This window comes from Ambystoma mexicanum, chromosome 8 (genome assembly GCF_040938575.1).
Source record: "Ambystoma mexicanum isolate Mex_15411 chromosome 8, UKY_AmexF1_1, whole genome shotgun sequence".
NCBI lineage: Eukaryota > Metazoa > Chordata > Amphibia > Caudata > Ambystomatidae > Ambystoma > Ambystoma mexicanum.
In genome coordinates this window covers 1,430,663,904-1,430,689,515 of record NC_090929.1, presented here as the reverse complement: position 1 = coordinate 1,430,689,515, position 25,612 = coordinate 1,430,663,904, and the positions used below count along the sequence as shown (strand labels likewise).

At 46.6% G+C, this 25,612-nt stretch overlaps 1 protein-coding gene across 1 annotated transcript in view; it reads right to left on the bottom strand.

Moving 5' to 3' along the window:
* RRP12 (ribosomal RNA processing 12 homolog) overlaps positions 1–25,612 on the bottom strand; it is a 1,372,062-nt gene that overhangs the window by 1,203,269 nt on the left and 143,181 nt on the right. Inside the window, exons 7-8 of the mRNA XM_069611582.1 lie at positions 23,052–23,190; positions 2,057–2,184 (exon numbers count right to left, since the gene is read on the bottom strand). Of these exons, the coding sequence (XP_069467683.1) occupies positions 2,057–2,184; positions 23,052–23,190 (267 nt within the window). The remainder of the gene's footprint in view (positions 1–2,056; positions 2,185–23,051; positions 23,191–25,612) is intronic.

Below are 25,612 nucleotides of genomic sequence, written 5' to 3'. Positions count from 1 at the left end.
GCAGGCGATGGGCAGCGATGCAGTAGCAAGCACGCTGCCTGGATGACGCGTAGGATAGGATTCACACTGACAGGGTTCCGGGAGTCAGTGTTTGACAATGGGTCTGGAGGGCAGGTGTTGTGTATTGGGAGCGGTAGGTTCTGGCGGATGTTTTGCAGTCACAGAAGCGGCAGGTATCACATTAGAGTTGTGGATGTCGGCGCTGTGTTGGGACTGCTGGAGGGGCTCGTAGAAGTGAATTCCCTGGTGCAAAGCAGTACAGTGACAGGTAGTGAAAGAGAGGGAACATGGGGCTTACCTCAGAAAAAAATGCAGAAGCGTCTCTGGGCTCCCTGTCGACAAACAGGTGGGGCCAGCGTTTGCCTGCCCGCTTCCTGATTGGGCAGTTTAAAGCAAGTGCCCTTGGGTGCTGTACTGCAGCTGAGGAATCAGCCTGCTGAAACATGCAAGGTAACAAGAAAACACTAACTAGAATGGCCAGTGGCAGTGTACCAGAATGTTATATGAGAAGTGGGATAAAGGATTGTGTCACACCCCCCACCGCCCCCCCAGCACTCCACATAGGGTGGTGTGTGCTGAACCCACAAAAGAAAGAGACAGGAGTCATCTTACTATTCTTGGGAACAGTAGTTCACCCAAGAAAATGTAGATCAAAATTAAGAGAAGTCCAAGGGACTTTTCAGTGGCACTGTACAAAAGGTGCAGTGTCACAATGCAAAAAGCAGATGCCAAGGAGTTTACCAGACCCCATTAAACAGTAAGAAACACAATAATCCTAGTCAGAAAACCCACTAGTGTGAGAAAAAAGTCCCACTCAATCAGGAGTTAAAATTAAAAAGCCCTGAGTCCAGCAAAAGAGCTGGGGGTCTCTAATGTTAAAGGGACTTCAGAAAAGAAAAAAAAAAATTCTCCCCAACAGCAGTTAAGAGGAATCTTTCCTAAAACTTGCCCCTCCCAGCCTAGGAACAGGAGGCACTAATCCACCCCTGGATGGATACTCTGTTCCAGTCGGTTATACCAGTTGGACATGCCATCAACATTGATATTTATGGCATCTGCCATAAGTCCAATAGTGAGGTTCAATGCCTCTAGACTCCTGAACCACCGGAGCCACGCTGGATTCTCTCCTTTAATATCCACCAACCACTTCCCAAGGCACCATATCGTGGAAAATTATCTCTTTTTCACCTGGGACCACTAGAGTGCCCCACTCCTAAACTGGTAGCTGAAGTGATATATAGGTTGTTCCTCACCTTTGTCATCAAGCTGTGAACGTTTTCCAACTATCCCAGTGTCATAGGCAACTGCTTGAACTATGAAAGGTCTCACCAAGAAGGTGCCCATAGACCAGGGGCCTGACCTAGGGATTCTATCAGGCCTTCTCACACTTCAGGGCCCATATGAATTCTTTAGGTCCCCTTGAAGTTGGGACAGCTATATTTCTATAGTCTGCACTTACTCCAGTGTTTCCCAGTGAGGCCCAGAAAAGTCCTCACTTTGGCTTAGGTAGTGAAGGCAAGTCCCTGACGCCAGAATGAATACAACCCTCTAGGGAAAGAATCCAAGAGATAGCTTGCAAGGATAACCAGGTTTAATCGCACAAAATAGAAATATCAGCAAAGGACTCTGCTGCTCCGGAACGTTCGGCTCCACGCTGAATGTTGATGCCTTTTGAGAGGGCACAGCGTCACTGCTGACATCAAATATAGGCCATGAACTGACATGATTGGTAGGACAGTATATCCTGCTCCATAGGGGATGTCAGACTACAATTGGTTAGCTTCTCTCTGCCGTCTGTCAGGCTCCAAGTGGGTCACCTGGGCTCACCTCAGCGATGAGTGAAGGTCTTTCCCAACAGTCGCCACCAATATTCAGACCAGGCCATAGACAAGAAGGCAATCTGGCAAGGCTCCGCCATGTGGGGCAACACATTTAAAAAAGCAAAACATTTTTAACGGTCAGACTGTGGGTATATCTTCACAGCAGGTCTCCATGGGGGACAACAAAAAATGCAAAACAAGATTCTAAAATAAGCCAAGTACGCCTATACACTTACTACATGGTTCAGAGTCATCACCCTTAGTAACGTCTCACAGGAAGTCTTCACCACACTGACTGGAAAGCAAGGTAGTAAGTCCTTCAGTAGCGTCAGAACATGAAGTGTTGTGGTGGCTTCTTTACTGCCTGAAGAAGAATTGGTACAAATGTCAAACTACAATTTGGAAATAAACACTTGTAAGGATCATACACTTTTATAGACAAAAGCCAATTTGTTTTAAATGGAACTAGTAATATGAGTTTTTTCAGGACTAAACGCGCCCAGGTGCATATATTCACTGGGTGCTGCTTGGAAGGAGCAGTACTTGGCGATGAGAAAGACAATGACATTGAATAAACACCAGTTTAAACGAGCGCTCATCTTCAAGAGCAAGGGGTGATCTCCATAACTCGAGTCCACAGTAGAGTTATGTAGCTGTAAAGCTGATACTGCAGTGCAGTTGGCAGCACACTTTTCATTATACCCAAGAGCAGGGAAAAACTGGTATTGTACACAACATTCCTTGGCTTCAAGCATTTCAATAAAAAAGGAAACTGCAGCCCTAAACTTTCTTTAAAAGAACAAAGTCGAAAACCTCTGGAAACGACATTTTTGGGCAACATTGCCTAAAGCACACCCACTCCCACTCCCCCTCCCCCTCCCCCTCGCAATCTGTCAATAAATTGTCAGCACACCGGCTCCGCACCATAGAGCGATATACTTGCGTAACGTCACTTACATTTGGATGCATTTTACATGGTTACCAACACACATTCACCTAGCCATCTTGTAACTCAAGGTCAGACGTGGGCATGTCCAGTTTAATTGCCCTGGCGACAAATCAAAGCAAATTCCCCTGCTGGGGACACCTACGGCCACTGGAGCAAAACAGTCATGCATTTACGCAATCAAGTCACCATGGAAAAGGGGAAGAGAACACTCTTGGCCTGCATACATATTAAAACAGCCATTCAGTTATCGCTTTAGTATACATGTGCGCCTACTTAGTTGTTCATTGCTTTAAACTAAATCTTAGCTTTACCAAGTCTCTTTCTACATCTTGGTGGAACTACAACATACTCAATCATTCACTACATCAGTCTGAATAAGTGTTTTACAATATTTATGTTACTGATGCAGCATGTATTTTTCAGAGTAATGCATGTACGCAACGATACCAGTTTCAACAATTTAACAAAATTGTACTCCGTTGTCGCCGTTAAGGAGATTTCTCTGTTTAGGCTGAATTTCCTAACCTAGTGAGTCCCCCAGCAGCTTTGCTGGATTTCTGGAGTTTGTTATTTTCTCCTGTCAAGAGTGAGACTCTTTCTCCCACTCTTGAACATGATTTATGGTGTTCCTTTGAATGTTAATGTGTTTCATGGGCTATGGGGTCTTTTACTGCATATGGTCTCATATGTTTTTATGTGTGTTCCACAGCAGCCTCCGTGCAGTAACACCGGGGTGTCATAGTGACCCCCCCCACCATAGTCTCCATACCCTGGGACTGACTGCTGTCTCCCAGGGCATGTAAAGTCACCATTGGCTTTAGTAGTCCCAAATTACTAACAGAATCAGTACAAACCGTCGTATTGTGGACGTACTGGTAGGTGCAATTCGATTGCCCCTGGGTCTGTTATTTGAGGGGGCACTGTCCCCTCCCCCCTCGTCGAGTTTTGGCTGGTGGCGGTGGATACTACTTTTTATATTCAACCGCAAATATATCTCTATGGGATTTTCCCATTGTTCGAGGAGAATACTTCTTAACATAGCCTCTAACATACCGCCGGTTGGTTTACTTAATATTAATTCACCGGTTGGTATTTTCTGCAAAAACTCTGTTTTAAAATGGCGTTTGTGTTCGCCTCTGTAACTCCAAACCAAAGGTCGAGCCCTTTGTTCCACTTTTTGGCGGGCTTCTCCACAGAAGCCTCCAAAAGTGGTGCCACTCTGTCTGGGTACCACAGGGGGTGTCGGAGGGGGGTTAGGCACCCTGGACTGAGTTACCTTGGTAAATCAAGTCGCACGCTTGTGCGATTGGCCCAAGTGGTGAGCCGGCCGGCTCACCACATAGCATGTTTGATTGACAGCTAGGCTGAGTGAATGGGGGTGTGCTGCATAAAAGCAGGGCTTTTGGGACTGGAACTTCAGAAGTCGCCACAGGACCTGAAAATCCGACGAGGGAGAAGCTGAGCCGACCTGCTACGACGACACCACCGGTGGAGCCCTGCTGAACCGACTCACCACTTCCCAACGACAGAGGAGATCTCCCGGCTGGAGAGTCTTCTTCCCTTGACTGGTGGGCACAACCAGTTTACCTTCTTCTCGCATCCCCGGACGTCTTGTGGTCGAATTGCCCGTGCCAAGCACCCCGGCAACCGGATAGCCACTTACCACTGGACCGCGAATAAAAGGACCGGTCCTTTTAATTGAGAACTCCGTGGCTGGTTTCTTCCCTGGCAGTGCAACAGACTCCTGCTTTCCTCCCCGACGAGATCCTCTCTTCCCCGGGACGAAGCACCAACTTGCACCCGCTGCCAGGAACAACTGACCCCGCTGGAGCGTTTTCACCATTTTAAAGGTACCGTGTCCGCCAGGCCTCCCTTCCTAAAGATTGCTACAAGGTAACAATAATCCCTTAACCTTCTGGACTGGGCTGGCCGCCTTGACCATGTAACTGGTCCCTTTCTTTTCGGTCCAACTCTTTCTGAACTTTTTGCGAGACTTTTGGGCACTTTCAACCGTGTGACCTTGGACACATTTCGTCCGGAGCCTCTTAAAGTGGGTCCGGCCTATTTGACTTTACGGTTGTAACCTGCCTTCTTCTCCTACTGTGTTCTTCCGAAAGTGTTGGGATCTGTTTCCATCTTTGCTCTGCCTTTCTCTCCCTTTTTAACCGATTGATTAGAGTGCCATCTTCGTTAAGCGTTCACCGCTGTCTGAAAATAAGTGCTGCTTTACTTAAGACTTGTATAATAATCGTTGAAAGGAGTGTATATCTTTTAGTGACCGTGTTTTTGAACTGCTTGATATTAGTGCCAGTGTGTTTAACTAGATGTGTTTTAAAATAAATAATTATATCTCTTTTACACCAAGCTCTGGTCAGTGTTTGCTTGTTCTACTGTGTTCTTTTGACCTATTGTGAATACTCTGTATACTGCCTAACTCTTCTTGAGAGAAGTCTGACTGCTCAGCCACAGCTACCAGGTAAATCTGGGTGGTACAGACTGCTACCAATTGGGTTTACTGCCAACCACCTGTAGTCTTAAATCTTTTGCAGTGGTCCCAGAGGGAACTGCACAGGTTTCTGCCTAACAGTCGCATCCACATTTCACTCAATGTTCTCAGTTAATCCGATTTATTTTACATCTATAATTGACCAAGGTTTATTAACTTGTGAAGTCATTAAGTGGCATGCATTTTCTCAACATATCCCTTTCTGCCGGTTATTTTAACAAACCGTTTGATACCACTGTTCCTTCATTTATAATAATTTTCACAAAAATATGTTTCAACTATAAACTTAAGCTAATATGTGTTTTATCTAAACTTTTTAGAACAGGGTTCTTCTGTCTGCATCACTATTACATTATTTAATCTACCAGGCACATTTCAAATTTACAGTGGCTGGTCTTCCTGGCTTCATGTTTGAAAAAGAGAAAATGTAAGCAAAACAAAGTCAAGAACTAACGGAGCAAGGCAGCAACACTACATCAGAAATCCCTCAACTGAGGAGAATGAAAAATGTTTCCACTTGGTGTCAATGCCACTGTTGTGAAATAATGCCACTGTTGTGAAATAATGCCTACATTATCTAAAAATGTCTGTAGTCAAAATAAGTCCACCAGATAGGCCTACACGAAGATCACCCCATAACAACCTTTGAATTCCTTTCAAAGAGAATTTCAAGCAGAGCGTCTGACCAGTTTGGTTCTTCGTATGCTGATGCATTAACTTTGGTGCACTCTTAGTCCATGGGACCTGCGGCAGGTCGGAAGGAGTACGCAGTTAGACAAGGTTTTGCATGCAGTACCCTCTGGGACCATTACACACAACTATGACTACAGGTGGTAAGCAAAACCAACCTTTGGTACAAGTCTGTACCACACAGTTTTTGGTAGCGAGCTGAGCAGCCAGGCTTATGTCAAGAGGGAATGTGAGCTTGTAAGGGTGTTACACAGAGGTCTATAATCACAAGTATTCAGATAGACACTTATACTCGAGGTTTCTTGGTAAAACACTTAATTAAACAGCCAATTAGAAAACATTCAGTAAAAGGAGGCAATCAATATCACACAAAAATATACTACAGTACTTAACACTATCCGGTTCTGTGACATTTAAACTACTTTAAAGGAGGAGCAAAAAGGCATAAGATAGTAAAACGAATATTACAGTTACTCTTAAACAGTGCAAATAGTTTAGTCCATTGACTTTGGTCTACCTATTGCATTGAATTAACTCCTCTGGTGAACTCAGTCTTGTATAGGTAAAAACGGTTCTGGTAGCTAAACGGAAAGGTCTTTGCCACGATTCTTAGAAGTAGTTCATAGAAGAAAGATTCATATGTCAGGTCACAAGCTGACTAAGCCTGCAAGTTGCCAAAGTTTCACGCACTTTCGTAGTGAAAGGCAAGTTCTCTCGGTCGGGTTTTCACAGTACCTTGTATTGAAGAAAAAGATGCAGCTGAAGACTTCTGTTCCTGGCAGTACCGGCAGATCTCGCTGTTCCTGAGACTCAAGTCGTGGGGACAAGAGGGAGGACGCCGGGGGACTCCTGCACTGCATCGGGACTGGTCACAAAGCTGGCAAACTGGCAAATCTTCGATTCCGGTAGCTGTCGTCAAGCACACAAACTGGTGTCCTTCTCCCTGGCTATTTAGTTTCCTGCAGCACTCTGAGGAAAATACAACCAGCTCAGAAGGGTGTCCAGGTGGCTTACGAGTTGATTGAGTTAGTGGGACCAAAGGGAGAAGTCGTCCTTGAAGGGATTCTCTGTCGAGATGAACTTGGCGATTCGAACCTGCAGCAGGGCTTCACCGGGCAAACCAACGGTCCACGAGTTACAGCAGCCGTCCTCTTCGAGCTCATCTTCGGTTCTTTCGTTCCACTGGTCGACTCTGCCTTCCAAGCCAAGAGACTCGCCTTTTAAACAGTTTGCCACCTTTCATTCCAGCCTAGCTGCCACTCACCCAGCAGGGTGGCGGTCCTTGCCGGACAGACAGCCAATCACGCCAGAGTGCATTTGGGTCTCCTAGGAGACCAAGCACAGGGAGTTTCAGACGCCTCCCTCACTTCCTGCCCACCCCAGACACTCTGGCGCCAGAGGCGGTCTTCAGTCCTGAAGACCGCCAAAAGCGTAGGAACAAAGGGACCAAACCTTTTTTGGTGCGCATAGACAAACTCTAGAAAGACCTTTCCAAAAAGAAATGGTGAAAAAAGAAGACCGGGACCCGTTTAAACAAAGGGGGCTCAGACGACATCTTTAAAAACATGGCTCCTGTGATTTTGAGCTACCGGTGTTCGCAGTCAGGAAAAATCATGGTAGTTTGTTGTGAAACCACTGCCACTAGCCATTTCGATCGAAAAAGGCTAGCATTTGACTGCTACATGAGTTTCTAGATACAGGGGATACTAGGTAACCCCTCCAGCACTCTATAGGAAGATAGTGTGTGCTGGGTCTAGGAATTTAAAAAGACTAGTAAAGTCAATTTAACCTTCCTTTCTCTGGGAAACAGTAGTTTATCCCAGTGAAGTGGGAGAATGGGAGAAAAAGCTCCCCCCAATCTCCTCGCGACCATGGCCCAGAGGATCGCGGCCTAGACACCCACCACGAGATGAATTCGTCTATCTACCAGACGACCAAATACCCTGGTTCAAGAACATACGGATATGCCCACCAGCCTGCCCACCAGCCTGCCCACCAGCCTGCCCTACTCAAGCTGTAAGCAAAGCCAAGCACGCAGAAGCAAAATACATCTTTAAATGTGCAGAATTCTGCCCCAGCCACGGTCTCCCCTCACGTGACCAAGCCAACCTGACAAGATGCCAGACCCACGAGGGAGAAGTCGCCTGGGTCCCACGTCTGGGACACAGACTGCAACAATGAAATGACCCAATGGACACCTACAGCGATGGGAATGGTCTGCTCTCAAGCCTATGAGCAAATCTGCGCATTGTCTGCACGAACACATAGTTACATATTGTTGCTAGTGACAGGTACACCACGAGCTGGTAACAACGATGGTCCCAGGCTGGGGGGCTCGCGGGTGGACCAATCAGAACATGGGGCACTCATCACTGACGCCAATCATTAGGGGTCTTCGTGTAACAATTTTCAAGTATCTAATAGAAGGGACAACCCAAGTATACCACCTGACTCATCCTCAACCACTAATACTGTTCTCAATATGTATGCTATACTAACCCTACCACTCGAGGAACCAATCCAGAGTGGCGATAGGTTTTTCGCTAACTTTCCCAGGTGACGCAAGTAGCGCGTCATACTGAGGCAAAAAGGGCCTGCGAGCCCCACGAATTTTGAGAGTCTGTACGGACGCGTACGATCCTAGTGTTACTCAGGTGTGCGGCGAAGATTTGATCAATTAGTGTTGACGGTGAAGTGAATGGTAGCAGGACAGGCGCGAGAGCCGTCCGCTACCACGTCACGGAGAAGGGTGGGCGGAGCAAGAAAACATCACGTGCGGTTGCTCGTAGACACCGATTGGCCTAGGTCGTGACCACCTGTAAGGGGGTGTGTGGCTTCCTACAAATTGGCGGTTATTGATCAATGAGTAGATGAGGATCCCTATTGATCGAGCCGTGAAACTCGATAGATGACGTTTTCCTGTAGGCGGTAGCTAACTGGTTGCCTAGTACGGAAGATAATTGGCTGGTTAAGCCCTCCTGTTGAGGGGCGTATCACACGCGAGGCGACGCAGCGTGCGCATTCCGATTATATTGTTGGTTACCTTGTTCCAGGTGTAACAAGAGGACAGCTGTGGGGTTAACGGGGACAAAGAGCAAAACTTATTTCGAGCTTTCTGAAGTGTAAAAGATCTTACCGGTAGTTTTGGAAGAGGTCGGTGACGGCACCGGTAGGGCTTTCATAGGATACCTCGACCACACAGCATTGTTGAAGGGTGGTGGGGAAGTGAATAGTGGACAGGGGGTGCGCACGGAGGGTGTCGGCCACCTTAAATACGGGACAGGTGGAGAGGAGGAAGTGACCGTGCACGGAGAACGCCGGCCACGCCGAGTGAGGTAGGAGGAGGAAGGGGAGGAGAAAAAGTGGGACGGCTGTATAAGCACGTCACACAGGGCACGCAGCCGCAGGGGGCTTCGTGCGCCGTGGCCGCAGGGGGCCGTAACGGTATTAAGGAAGGAAAACAAATACAGGAAAAAGACAGCATATTTGCAAGCGTTATATTTGACTGTTTTCCTTTTAGCGGACGGTCGCAAGTCCCCAAACTACGGGGCCAGGTAACACATCTGCAATTGTCATATTTGACTGGGTTTCTTTTAGCGGACGGTCGCAAGTCCCCAAACTACGGGGCCAGGTAACGACAACTATACTGAAGGGAGCTAACACAGTGTAACCATGTCATACGGGTTAGGATCGGGAGGGTGGGGGAATACCCTCACTACCCCACTACAGCATATATGTAAAACACTATCACCCCATAGGGAAAAACTGATCAAATACAGCATAGAGTGGACACAAGACACGGACAACAAAATGACGACACCCTGGCCGCCTAACGGCAGTTTCGACCCGTACGTCCAACACTCGCTACTGACACATATACATAACATATACAAGGGGAAGAAGTTGACGCACCACGTGGAGGTGTTTAATTTATGGAGGATGTTCCAGGGGTCCCGACCAGGACCAACCGGAATGTTCACTATGGAGGAAACGAAGGAGGGGAAGAAGATTAAGGAGGAAGAGGGAAATGGGGAAAAGGCGGTTGACAGCGCACAGTGCGCGGGAAGAGGCCGAGAGGGGGAGGAAAAGCTTAGAATCTCAAATGAAATAGAAATAAAAAAAAGGAGGAAGGGGGGTTATATCCTGTAACGGAACTACGAGAAGCGGTAAGGCAACAACTAACGGCGGCTGAGGGGTATTCGAACCCAGCGTACAGCCCACCACCATATACAGCTACAGGTGGCTACACAGGGGGGGAGTTGACAAGTATGGTAGGCCCAACTTATAAGAAGATGCACGCAAGGGAAGGGAAGACTAGTGAAGAACCAATCCCAACCATAGGACACGACGAGTGGGTAGCCGCGCAGGTGCTGCTAAAATTGCGAGGGACACTAACGGGAGAAGAAAAGGAGGTAGTACGGAAAATGAACGAGGACGATGAGGGTAGCAGTGAAATAAAAGGGGAGGAAGGTAAAAGGAAAGAAGGGGAGCTGATACGAGCAGAGGAGGAGATGTTGGAGGAACGATTGGCGGAATTAAGGAATGAGCAAAACGCCCTGATCAAACAGCTTGAGAGGGAGGAACGAGAGAGAAGGAAGGAAAGGAAAGTAAGGATGAGTTAGAAAAAATGAGGGAACGAACTGAAGAACGGAAGCGGGAAGCTGAAAGGATGAAGGCGATAGCAGAAAGGGTATCTCGAGCAGCACAGCGTGACAGGAAAAGAGAGGAAGGAGAAAAAAAAGGAAATGGAAATATGGAAGAGGAAAATACTATCAGAAACCACCAAGAAATACGAGGAAGGCAAAGTAATAAAGCATATTAGAAAGGGAGAGAGAGATGGGAAAGGAGGAGAGGGGAAGAAAGGATATTAGAGAAGGTGAGTAGTGAGGTGATGGAGGAATTAAAAAAGAAAAGAGGAAATAGGTGGTGAAATAGTAGAGAAGAGGGAAGGGGAAAGAAGAGATAGGAAAGGGGAGAGTGGGGTAAGGAAATATGTACGCAGGGATGCAGAAGTAGCAACAACATCAGCACAAAGGGGCGCAATTAGTAAAGAAGTGGAAGGAACGGATTTAATAGACTTAAAAACAGTGACGATTAGGGGGAAAAAGACAGATTGGGGATTGTCGCTCCTGGATGATTTTTGCAGCGAAGAAGAAGGAATGGGGGGAGAAGGAAGAAGCGGCGATAGGGAAAGCTTAGACAAATTGTACATCACCCGCACCAACAGGGAATCACCATGGGCATGCAGAAGGAAGTAAGAGCTGGGGGAAGTGAGGAGAAAGAACAAGGAATGGCGGGAAGGCAAACACGTGCAGCTACACCCGCATCATCCCGTCCAACATGTCCGCCCACACCCGCTCCTGAACACCCCCTACGCCGGCAGGCTTAGAGATCTCCCCGGACGTAGGCAGGAAGAACGGACACACCCACATCAAATAAAGAAAATAATAAGAGAAGGGGAAGAGATGAAGGGGAAGCTGCAACAAGCAGCGGTAATATGGACATGACAGATGATCTAGACGACACAGAAGAAGAGGAGGGGTATGCGGACTCTACACCGCGACAACTGGGGGGACAGATGGGACACAATCTAATGCCGCTATTGGAGAGAGGGGGGGGTTAGACCACAATACGTCCCCTGGAAGCATGCCGAAAAGGAAAATATAAAGTGTAGGCTCCCATCACTAAGCAGAGGAGCGGGAAAATGGATATACGAGATGGAAAAACACACTGCAGGACAGAAACTAGCAGTAGGAGACGTGAAGGGCCTACTAATATCAATATTAGGGAATGCGGCAGATGACATCTGGAAGAGAGCGGGTTTCCCCGGGGTCACAATAACGAACACATCACATGACGGGGCGCCATTTGCGAATTGCAGGCATGCATTATGGCAAGCGCTGAGGGTACAATACCCAGACACCTCAGACATAGGAGCAATTACGTCACGCAAGATGCGTGAGAACGAAGATCCTGTTGATTATATCCAGGAGATTCAGGAGAAGTGGCGTATGGAAACTAGAGAGCAATGGGACAAGACACCGGCAATATTTTACCACATACTAATACAAGGGCTCCCGGAGGCAGTACAAAAATAATTGAAGAAAGTAGTGGGGATGGAACCCAAGGATTGGCCGGAAATAAATTGACAATAGTACACCATTGTAGGACGTGGCAAGAAAAGATGAAACAAAAGGAAGAAGCTAGAAAAGCGAAAGAGGCTAAATTAGTGCAGAAAAAACTGACTAAGTACACCATGGAAGGTGCACTAATAACTACACCAACAACAATGACACCAAACCCCACGCAAGTAGTGGCCGCACAGGATCCCTCAACTACAAACGCCACCACTACCACAATCACCACGACTTAGAACAGCTGCCACCACCCCCACCATACACGGCTAACATGGGAGAAGGTTACATGGCATCAGGAACTGGATATTATAACATCAGGGGAAAGGGAGGAATGATGAGGGGGAGGGGATATGGCCAACCTGCACAACAGCAAGGAGGAGGATTCCGAAGCTTCTACCCCACTGGGTAACCAGTGTACCAGGATAATGCAGGAAGTTTCCCATGGCAGACCAGGGAACCACCTGTATGTTGGGTTTGTGGGATGTTAGGACACATGTCACGTACGTGTAGAATGAGACCCTCCACACCAGCATGGGGGGGAACAAGGACAACAAGGGCCTATGAGGGAGCAGCAGGGTTACCAACAACTGCAGGGGCTACCACAGAGCAGCACACAGCAACGGTTAGCAACACAACAACAGCCACAGACATATTCACTACCGCAACAACAGGTAGCAATAACACAACACCACCAAGTGCAGCAGCCCACTCAAATACAGGACCATAAGGTAACCTCCACCGATACACAGCTACAACAAACACAATTGGGAAGGGTGACTGTCCTGGGAGACAACCCTTACACAGGAAGTGGTCAGTCATTATACCCACAATAGGACAGCCCACAGACATCCTTGGTGTGTCCCATCCTGTCGATAACACCTAATAATGCGGAGGAACCACGCATTGAGGTAACGATAGGTGACAAAAAATTATCATTCCTTGTTGACACTGGGGCAACCCGGTCTTGCATAAGGGAGGGTAGATTTAAGATGTCAGGTGAGGCCATGAACACCCAAGGGTTCTCTGGGGCTACGGGGTTGGTTCCCTTTACTGATAACATCTCCTTATCTATTGGAGATTATGATATGTCTGTCCCGCTCCTGTATTCAAGGGAGTCACCAGTGAACATACTTGGGAGGGACATAATGAGCAGGCTAAATATGACAATCTCCTTCACGGAGGATGGCATAATTTGTTCCACTCCAGGAATAAACATGCTTACTGCACGACAAATACTGCAAGCGTACTGTGGACAGACAGTAGCTCGGGCTGAGCCAGTAGATGGCGAACTGTTCCAGTACGGAACGGACATGGCATTCGCCTCGATGCCAGGAATAGAAGGAAAGATCTGAAGGAGGCCAGCAGCATATTTGTTCAGGCCTGAGACACCAGCCAATTAACTAGAAGGGAAGGTGATTTCGGTGAGCATCGAGTGTATTATAGCAACTGCTGATTATATCGCAGTACATGCCCAAGACCGGGAAGGGAGAGCATGGAGGGCAGTGATAGCCCTGGCTGAGGGATGCAGGCTCACCCAGGTGTCCGATGAGGAGCTCTTTTCAGAAGACAAGGAAGAAGGTGAGATGGTATTTATGGTGAGTGTAGATATATGGCTAAGAGTGACATATAAGCAAGTGGCACAGAAAATGGCCATGACACTTTAAGCACCTGCATCAACCCCAGTTCCCTTCTACGAGGAAGATATGGCAAAAGTTCCAACATCACTGGACCACCAGTCCCTATGACGTGGGCTGCATAAAGAGTATCGGGGGAGTAAGAATAAAGCTGAAAAAGGTGCAATACTACCTAGAGTGAAACAATACCCACTATCAAAAGAGGCAGATGAGGGCATATCCGAAACAATAACGGCTCTAATAAATAATGGCATATTGGTACCATCAGAATCACCATGTAGCACGGCTGTGTACCCAGTGCGCAAGGCTAAAGGAGGGTCTTGGTGTTTTATCCAGGACCTCAGACCCTTGAACAACATTGTAGAAGCAGAATACCCCATAGCAGCAAACCCAGCCACAATATTATGTGGAATTCCGGCAGAGGCCTCACGGTTCACAGTGATTGACCTCAAAAATGCCTTTTTCTCAATACCCCTGCACCCAGATTCACAAGACTTGACAAGCTTCACATACAGAAACACAAAATGGAAACACACCAGGTTACCACAAGGGTACTGCGAGTCACCCTCAATTTTCAACGGAGTAATACAGATGGACTTGGGAAACATTGAATTGGAAAGTACGGTGCTGCAATATGTTGACGATATAATAATTTGCAGCACAAGCGAGAAAAGGTGAAGGGAGGACTCATTGAAAATGCTGACAGTGTTGGCTGAAAAGGGTTACAAGGTAGACAAAGAAAAGTTACAGTACTGTCAGGAACAGGTACTATACATTGGTCAACTAATATCCCAGCACGGAAGAAAGATTGCACCACAAAGAGCACAAGCTATATCAAACACGCCACTACCACAAACGGTGAGGGAGCTGCAGCAGTTCCTGGGATTATGCAACTACTGTAGAGCATGGGTTTTTGACTACAGCTCATACATAGGACCCCTACTTGAAGCATTGAGAGAAGCACACAAAGGGGACAAAACATTGGGGTGGAAAAGGGAAATGAAGGAGGCATTTGACGAGTTGAAGCACGCCATATCCACTACTCCGGTACTAGCCACCCCAGATTATGAAAGGCAGTTCTTTATCTTTTCACATTGCGACTCAGCAGTAATGAAAGCAGTGTTGACTCAGAAAACCAGCATGGGACACAAGCCAATAGCGTTCTAGAGCGGTCACTTTGACCCTGTTATGTTAGGACATTTCCCTTACGAACAGAGTCTCGCCCCGGCTGCATTTGCGGTAGAGAAATCATCATCAATTACAATGGGGTGCCCAACCACACTATTTGTGGAGCATGCGCTGTTTGCAATATTGAATAAGCCTAAATCCACACTAACCACGCAGAGGGCGTCAGGTTATGAGATAATTTTGTCTAGACCTGAACTGTCAATTATCAGATGTAGTACAGTTAACCCAGCCAGGTTTATAGCGGAAGTTATTGAGCAAGGTGATTATGCTCACGATTGTACACAGACTATCGAAACGTATTCATGCACTAGAAAAGTTGAAGAGGATGCACCACGGGTGGAGAGATTGTGTACATTGATGGGTCATCAACAATAGACCAAAGTGATGGGATAAGGAGAACTGGGGCAGCAGTTGTAAAAATGACAGAAGATTTGATGCATGTCCCGGTGAAATGTGTGCAGTTACCACAGCATTATTCGGCTCAAGCAGCAGAATTGGTTGCACTGATCTTGGCGTTGAAGGAAAGCGTTGACAAAAGTGTTACTATATATTCTGATAGCGCATATGTCGCGTCAACTGTCCACTCGGGGTTGATAAAATGGCAGAGAAGGGGGTTTAGGAGAGCTGATGGCACCCCAGTGCAACATGCTCTCTTGTTAGCAGAATTAATTGAAGTAATTAATTATCCCCAAGAGATAGCTTTGGTTAAATACCCAGCACACTAATGGAGACGACCATATCTCGAAAGGGAACGAAACAGCAGACGTACATGCCAAACATGCGGCATACTTTGGTGAAATATGGAACCCCCCAGAGTCAGAGGGAGGGGGATGGCCAAACAGATGATGAAAGAAGGGTACACCCATCTCCCCGCCACACCGATAATGGAATTACAGGCAGCCGCACCAATGGCAGAAAAGGAACTATGGGTAAAAAGAGGATGTACGATGTCCCCGACTGACGCACTGTGGCGTCAAAATAACACTGGAAAGGTGGTCATGCCGTTGGCACTGCTGAACACCGCCCTGGGCCAGCTCCATCACCCAGCTCATACAGGAAAGGAAGTAATTGCAGCACGAATTACGGAAGACTGGTTCTGCCCAGAGTTAAATTCTCATGTAACAAATTTTATCAGCAATTGCCTCACATGCCAACAGTTTACGGCCGGTCACACGCTGCAAGTGATAAAAGGTACTATACCTGGCCAGAGGGACCCTTCCTGCACATTCATATTGACTACGTCGATATGATCAATGTATGTCAAGGAAATAGGTATATGATTGTAGTGTTATGCCCGTTCTCCAGGTGGATCGAGGCCGGACCCTGCTCACACGCAGATGCGTTCAGAGCAGCTAAATTTCTAGTGAGAGGTTTTCCCCAGGTGGGGTGTGTGCGAAGTGTTGCGGTCAGATAACGGCCCACACTTTGCTAATGAAATGTTTCAGCACATCACATTCTTGCTGGGTATTAAGCATAAATTTGCATGTGCATATCACCCGTAGGCCAACGGTATATGTGAACGCCTGAATGGCCTATTGAAAGAAGAAATAGCAAAGATACAGCAAACAACCAAGAAGAGCTGGTTGTACTGTCTCCCGCTAGCTCTATTTGAGCTAAGGAATAGGCCAGGGTCTGATCACCACCTCACTCCTCACGAGGTGGTGACAGGACGTCAAATGCGCCTTCCTTTAACGCCTACATCAAGAGCATTCACAGACCATGAACACTGCAACTGTTCTTGGTGACGAAATGTATCTATGTGTCTTTGATTACTAGTGTAGCGTTTGTATCTCAACAGCTCGAGCGTGCGCACCCCGGGCGGGTCGAAGAGTTCTTAACAAGATGACACCGACAAGGAACTGGAAAAGGAAGGACTAAGCAAAATTGCTAAAGGTGACCATGTGCTACTCCGCAACTTCAATAGAAAGTGGAACGGCCCACACTTTACTGGTCCTCATTTGGTAGAGGAGGTAGCTACCAGAGCGGTGAAATTACAGGATAAGCGTGCCTGGAATCACCTACACGACGTGAAGAACTACAAACTCCAGACCCGCCCTAGCGTTAACGACAGGGCCATTGGAAGAGCAACGACAGCAACAGAATCGGCTACAGAGAAGGAAACGTCGGCCACAGCTGATGACAGTAGTGTCACCACACCTGATCACCCCCCAGATTCTCCAGAGGCAACTACTGAAAAGGACACTGGACGCTTGCCCACAGCCCATCCCATGGTCACGAGATCGCAAAGTAACCAAACTTCCGCCAATTGAGCCCCAACCCCCTCCAAGGTCACCCCCAATTGAAGGACATTGTATTGCGCACACACACACACAAAACACACGTAAAACACTTGTATGTTTTCTCTTTTCTTATCTCGCACATGCAGGTACCGTCTATAATTGTATTAAGTAAATAAGTAACAGTGTACTGTGCCCAGGAGTAGATGCTGGCCACGGATGTTAACACCACTGAAGCCCTATCACACCAATTTGTATATCACATAAGAAGGCCAAAGTACCTGAAAAGAAGGAGGGTATGCGTATATTCCACCGCATTTATTTTGGCCATATAACAATCATTTCCCCACCTTCACCAGCACTTACCTGCGCTAAGAGATAGATCACTAAGGTTAGCGTGGGAACAGCTCTTCGTCTGAGACTAGCTTTTGTAATAAAAATGATAGGAGTATTGGTCATCACTGGTCTATTGGCTGCCTCTGTATGGCAGAAAAGTTATGCTACCAATATTACGGCTGCACCCAATCCTAACATACCCCCTCCCACGGCTGCGACAGGTATGACGTCAGGTGGTACTAGCAACCCTCCGCATAAGGGAAGTAGAGTTAAACGCAGCACATATACAGATAACAAGGGTATTGATAATTACATAACAGATTCAGCACACGTCTCAAACAACATGTGGTACCAGCACATGACCCAAATTGGTAAGCAGACAACATAAGATAGCTGTTATGTTTGCTCATTGATCCCATACGCCATGAGCGCTTCTCGAACATTCTCGCCACAGAAATACAAGAAAAGACGGCGCGATGTATAGTATATCTGGCACTATTCCAAACGAGAGGACGATTTCAAGGAACGGGGGTGAGAATGCAGTGGAAAAAGAGACACATACCCATATGAAAACAATTTCCTCAAGTCATATTTGAGTTACCATAAGAGCAGTTTACATGCTGAAGCGTTCAGATACATGACAAGCGGACCTGCAAAGGGAGAAACGAAGAAAGTAACCCTACAATACCTACCATGTGATAGGTACGCCACTGAAGTTCCTGGTATACAAGGCTGTTGGGAAAGACCACTGATAACAATAACAGGGAAGGTATACATGAACAATGAATGGGAAATAGGAGTGGTCGGTAGCAACATAAGAGAGAATATTACCACCATACAGGAACACGACAGATGTTGGACGACATGGGGCAAATACGTACCCATGCTGACATGGATGGAGAAGGATGAAGACCCAATAAGCATACTACCGCTGACCGCGCCCAAGTTATGCTACCAACACAGAGGAGATGTGGAGGTGGGATACAACACCAACTGTGGAAGCGTGTTAGAATTACCAGAAGGGGGTGCTGGAACGGCAGTGATAATGGATCACTATTGGGCCTGCGGAAATAAGGCATATCACACCCTGCCCCCGTTGTGGAATGGTATATGCACAATGGTACACATCAATGTACCATCGCTAGTGGTGCCCCAAAAACATGTGAACATGGCCAATTTCCCCAAAATGGATGAAGGGAACAAGAGGAAGAAGAGATCCGTACAATCACAGGAGGGAGAGAACAACAACAACAACGTCCTAAAAAGGATAAAGAGACAAGGAGAACCCCTGACAGGAAACTACCTGTGGGGAAGGTCGGAAACAGCACTCACTTCTATCCCACCAGAACATCGGTTATTTATTATTTAGCAGGGCTGCTATGTTCTTCTCGTCAATAATACACCCTGGACTATAAGCTTATGCAAACGCTAAATGGCTCCACATCACCCGATGGGAACTAATGATGACAATTAATTCAACAGTAAACTGATTCAATGCAATAAAAGGGGAACTGCGAGCGGTAAGAATGGTAGCACTACAGAACAGATATGTACTGGATCTCCTCACAGCGATGAAGGGAGGAGTTTGTGCAAAAATAGGACAATCATGCTGCACATTTATTCCTAACGATGCAGATAATGGTACACTTACCGAAGCAGTATCACAACTGGCCCAGATGCACTCCAAGATGATGGAAGAAAGTAAAGGAGTAAAGAAGGATGATAGCTGGTTTTCATTGTTATGGTCATGGATGCCATCATGGCTGTCGGACGGGCTGAAGATAATAGCTGGATGCATAATACTGGCTGCAGCTGTATTGATTGTAATAAGGTTTTGGAAGGCCAGAAAGGCACGCACTACAGACGAAATGATCGAAATGGTCGGCATGCACCCCTTGATGCCAACTAAGGATGACCAGCACACAGACGTGATAATAAAGGAAAGAGAAACTGTGTAAACAGATCGCCAACCACTTAGACCCCCCCCCCATCCGTAAAGCTTGAGAACCCAAGAAACCCGAGGAGCTATATTGGAAGATGGGTATACTGCAAACCGGGAGGGAGCTGTGTAACATGTGCTGGTCATTTGAAGACCATGTCAACCACTATGGACACCTGGGAGGAGTGACCAAAATATGGAGAGTAAGAGGAGATAAAGAAAAAGATATGTTTGTGGTCGACAAGTCGACCAGAGGGGGGACTGAAGTGGGAGAATGGGAGAAAAAGCTCCCCCCAATCTCCTCGCGACCATGGCCCAGAGGGTCGCGGCCTAGACACCCACCACGAGATGAATTTGTCTCTACCAGACGACCAAATACCCTGGTTCAAGAACATGTGGATATGCCCACCAGCCTGCCCAACTCAAGCAGACACCTGCGGCATGGATGAACTCGACTAAGACCTCAACAACAAGCGCCCACATCGTTAGAGATGCCATGACGACCTAGCCAACTGCCGAGAACACACATGCCACCATGCACACTGGACACTCACACACCAACCCACACGAAGAATATAATCAGTGCTAGGACGTAGGCGACGGATACACCCACGGACCGTCTATAATTGTATTGTTAAGTAAATAAGTAAATAAGACATGGCATCTATCATTTTTCACATAGGTTTTCTGTAATGCAGAAACGCAAGATGCATAAAGCACTCGCGTATACGCTTGCTGACGCTTCTCCCACCCCTTGCATCGTGATGAGAATATAACGAAGACGTAATACTGCCTATGAAGCCATGTCGTACCACAACACAGGTGCCGTGCATTACACCTCCCCACCTATGAACCAGGCCCAAGTAGGCTGCAAGCAAGAGCCGCCATGAACACTGAATGAGCAAGAGTACAAGTGCTGATCACGCAGAACGAGCCCAGCGAGAGCTCACAGCCAAGGGAGCGATGTTGCAACTCGTATGCTACCAGCTGACGCCAAGGTCACACCTGTAAGCAAAGCCAAGCACGCAGCAGCAAAATACAACTTTAAATGTGCAGAATTCTGCCCCAGCCACGGTCTCCTCACCTGACCAAGCCAACCTGACAAGGTGCCAGACCCACGAGGGAGAAATCGCCTGGGTCCCACGTCTGGGACACAGGCTGCAACAATGAAATGACCCAATGGACACCTACTGCGATGGGAATGGTCTGCTCTCAAGCCTATGAGCAAATCCGCGCATTGTCTGCACGAACACATAGTTACATATTGTTGCTAGTGACAGGTACACCACGAGCTGGGAACAACGATGGTCCCAGGCTGGGGGGCTCACGGGTGGACCAATTAGAACATGGGGGCACTCATCACTGACGCCACTAACATTAGCCAATCATTAGGGGTCTTCGTGTAACAATTTCCAAGTATCTAATAGAAGGGACAACCCAAGTATACCACCTGACTCATCCTCAACCACTAATACTGTTCTCTATATGTATGCTATACTAACCCTACCACTCGAACCAATCCAGAGTGGCGATAGGTAACTTTCCCAGGTGACGCAAGTAGCGCGTCATACTGAGGCAAAAAGGGCCTGCAAGCCCCACGAATTTTGAGAGTCTGGACGGACGCGTACGATCCTAGACCCATCCCTGCCGTTGTTTAATAAACAGCAGAACCACCTTGCTTCTTGCGTGTGTCTCATACTCATTTTTGCGGAACACGGGAGGAGTTGGGGCCTCCCAGCCCGGAGGTCCGCGGACAGCCCAGCCGACCCCGGGATAATCACCCCGACACCAGAGAAGGTATTTAAACCTTGGGACAGCTTAAAAGGTTTCCCTGTGTCACTACACCGAGGGTGCTGTGTGAAAGATGATGCCTATGGAGTTGTCTAGAAAACTCCATAACCAAAGAAATAAACACAGAAAACAAACAGAATTGAAAAGTTCAAAGCCCCAAAGTTTAGCAAAAGAGCTGGGGGGCTCCAAGGTAGAGGGAATTAGCACATTTATGAAAATTCTCCCTTACACACCTAGACTGTCTACATTCTCGCACAACAGATGTGGAGTGGGACCAGACAGTCCCACCTACTTTCTGGGCCACACAAACAAACACGCTATCACTAACCCATGAAAGCAGCAGCTTTCCTGGGCAAGGGCATGACCTTATAAAGGGATTGCCTGACCTGTTAAGGCAAGAAGGCCAAACAATATGGCCAAAGAACAAAATAGATAAAATCGTGGCACAGCCCTTTTAGGACACTAGCCACGTTTAGTAGCCATACATGGCAGACGTGAATGTAATGTAAACAAAAAATTATGCAAATATGAATCCAATGCCACCACCTTGTCTTTAGGAACATATAAGAGGTAACTAAACCACCCCCCCATCCTCTCCCCCCCCCTCCAAGTGTAAAAACCAGGATGACGCAAAGTATCCCCATTGCACTGCACCACAAGGTGCAGTGTGCAATGTTATAAAGTATAAGAATTCAAAAGGGAAACAGTTTTCCAGTACTAATAGTCTCAAGGACTGATCAGTTCCCCCGTAATACTTAGCAAAAGGCAAGAAGTCAAATCAGGTTTAGAAACAGTCAAAAGAATGGGGGTCCATAGGAACTATGGCAGGAAAGTAACAAAAGGAGGAATCTTTCCCAACAATAAGCCCATCACATTCACCACATTTTATTAGAGTAGACGGGCTCACCAGATGCCAAAAGCATTTAGCTTAGAAGTCGATGGCGAAGACAGCTTGGGTAAATATAAATGGCTCGGGAGAATGAACAAATGGACTCAAAAATAAAAAAATTTAATTAAGGCTCAAATGTGTTTCTTGGCTATCACAAGTGTACATGAGATGCACTAAAATACAAGATAAAAAAAGAAAGGACAGCAGGTTTAATGCCGGTTGCCATTTCAGTCACGAAAACTATTAGTTCCCCGATAAGCAAGTGAAAGAGCTCACCTATATGAATAAAAGAAAGCCTGAATGTCCAGAACCAAAAGGGGAAGAGGACAACATATAAGACATACTCAGTGATGGGTCTAATTCATCTAAAAAATCTACTGCCTCAGAACATTGGTCACAAAACTGTGGCGTGTATCGAAGTCAATCAACCAGATGAAGTACAACAAGACCAAATGTATAGGAGTAAATCAAAAACGCTTCCACTTAAGTCCCAAAATCCAAATCTCATATCAAGCTCATAAGCAATTCAGCAAAAACCTGTGACAAATATTTGGATAGGTATTTGTCAAGACCGACACTAATAGTCATGGTCAAAGTTCCTAGAACCATGGTATCTGACAAACATTCAAACTGGACACTGTTGCTTAGTAGAAGAATGTGTACCGTATATACACATGCATTCCTCCCTCACGTGCATGGAACCCTATTTTATTCCATTACACTTTCTCGTTGGCTTGGGACACCAAGGACAAAATAAATCAACAAATGCAATCAAGGCTTCTTAATTGTGCGGCTGTTAGTCGAATACATATGGTCGAATACATAAACCTAAGGCAGAAAAACTGAACATTTTCTCATCATCCCCCAATGCACAAGTACTTTGGGGATGATGGTATGTACTTCTAACTTGGGTGTGAAAGCACTGGACCCCCTACCTCCAGACTTCTCAATTTCCTGGATGCAGAATTTGGCTGTCGATTGTGCAGCAGGGTGATGGAGGGGCGCACTGTCCCCAAACATGAATTCGCTCCCTTTCAATATGGAACAAACGCCAAGTTGGGCTGCCTTGCGAATCTGAAATTAAACATATTTGAAGGAAACCATTACATTTTGCACATCTCCCTGTCCAATGCCTATGGAGCAGGTCAGAAACTCAGAATGGTATTTGAACAGATTCCTGAAAGCCAAGCCACAATTAAAAACAAATAAATGTTCACCACAGCACCTTGCATAGATAATCCAGTTCTTCCTCATTACAATGAGAGATTAAGCAAGCTTCATAATGCTACATGCCTACTTGTGGACTACAATTCCATAATACAATTTAAGAGGCGCTCCCTGAGAATTCCTGGAACGTACCTGGGTCAGCGATCAAAACACTGGTTTACTGAGAAATCTAGTTCCAGGAACTGCTTGATTTAGTGAGGTTTAAGCCTTTAAAATAAGCTATTTTTTTGTAAAGCCATGTAATTGCATACATTAGTAACTAGGTTTTGAGATTATCCGATTTCTTGTTCTTCAAGTATGAACATTTATGCACAAAACTAAACTTCTATAAAACATGTAGATTTAAAATGAACAAAGGGCACTTTAAACTTAACTTTATTCAGTCCACTGATTTATGTGTACAGTAAGCACATAAATTATGGCGATGATGAAACATTTACTTTATTTTTAGTGACATTTTGCAGAAAGCTGTGTGCACAATGAACCACATCAAACGGACATTGGTGGGAGGCAGGGAGATTGAGGAATAGGGGGAAAAAAAAATCGAAGGGAAAAGTGTCTTTTGAACGTTCCTCCTCTCCATGCCTTCTGGGGGTAAGACGTCCCATCCCAGTTTAAATTAGTGTTAATCTGCTTGACAATGACATTAGGAATGTCAGTTTAATCGGACAGTTGAGGCAAGTGCAGCGTACTTGCATGCAAAGGGAAAATCTGTACTGTAAAGGGGTCGAAGAAGGATGCCAACACAAGGCTGGCATTTTAGATGGTAAAGACTTACCAGAAAGAAAACCTTCACTATCCCTGTCTAAGAGGGGTTTTCCTGCCTCAAATTAATACTAACGGATCTGGCAGAATACCCATCGAAATCAAACACCGTCCTGCGTCAGAACCTACTGCTAACCCTCACACAACTAAAGAATAAGCCAACAGAAAGTTCCTTCTGCTGGTATTTGGGGTATTCCCAGAAGTATTCTTTGGCAAAAGGATACCAGGAAGAATGGCTTCCTTCCCCTGGCTTGAGGGTTCAACAAACCTTTGTACCAGCCAACTTCCGGGACCAGGAAAAGGACTCCCTTCTCCTGGTATTGGCCCGCACAATTCACTATAGTTCACAACAAAGCCAGGGGGAATGACTCCCCCTTCCCCTGGAGTTTGAGTTATTCCCCATACCTCTTAACTTGATGTTTTGTTTGCCCCTTTCTCATGGAATTAGAGTCCCAAATCCTTCTCTGGGCTTCAGTGGACTTCCTCCCCCCCCCCCCCATCACAGTGGCGTGGATGCTTATTACACTTATGTCAGGGTCCCAGACCCTTCTCTGTTGATCAGTGGGATTTTTGCTGCCACCGCAACAGGAAAGTTCTCAGATATTCAGTGAGCTTGTGTTTGGGTCCCAGACCTTTCTCTGGTGGTCAGTGGGCTTACTGCTGTCACTGCAATGAGGACATTCTCTTCAGATGGTCGGTCCACCCTTCACAAATGTTTTATTGCTACTACTGGTCCAGACCCACTCAAGCCTGTCTCTTCCACCCCTGTGAATCCTTTGGGTGTCTCATGCCTGCGGTTACCTTCTATGAGACTTCATTACGCCACTGGGGCTTCCTGGGAGTAGGGTGCATCTTTCCAGCACTTCAGGCTTTTCTCCTCTACTTCCGCAGCAGCTCCATGCTCTACCGGACTACTCTGCTCCCTCTGCTTCATGTTTGGGTCCGCTTCAGCTGGACCCATGAAGTACTCCCTTAGCGGTTCACCGGCATCCTCTGCTCTTCGGCATCCCCGGTCAGCATACAGGATTTGGAACTCCCGCTCTGGATGGTTTCCACACCGGTTGCCTCTCCTGGCTGGGCTTGACCAAATCTTCAATCCTTAGTCTCTATTGCCAGACTCGCCCTGGCGGATTGTCAGTCCTTTGTTGTTTTTGATAGTTTCATCTTCATACATCTTCGGGCCACCTCGTACCAGTACTAGCACCGTCAGTAATATTCATGTCTTGTGTGTTCTTCTTAGTACTCTGTTTTGGCCATTTCTCCTACTGTACAGAAAGGAACAAGTTAATTACCTGTAAATGTTCTCCAGCATGGGTCTGGCATGGATTCACATGCTCATGAATATTCCCATCAGGCTGGGAATCCTCGGTAAAGAAAAAATCAGTTTCGTTTCTGAACTGTCTTTCTCCTAATAACCAATCACTGGTCTCTGGGTCATACTGCCCCCAGCCAATGACTGCCCTCTAACTAAGCCCCTCCTCTGGCAGCCATCTTCAGATTTGGT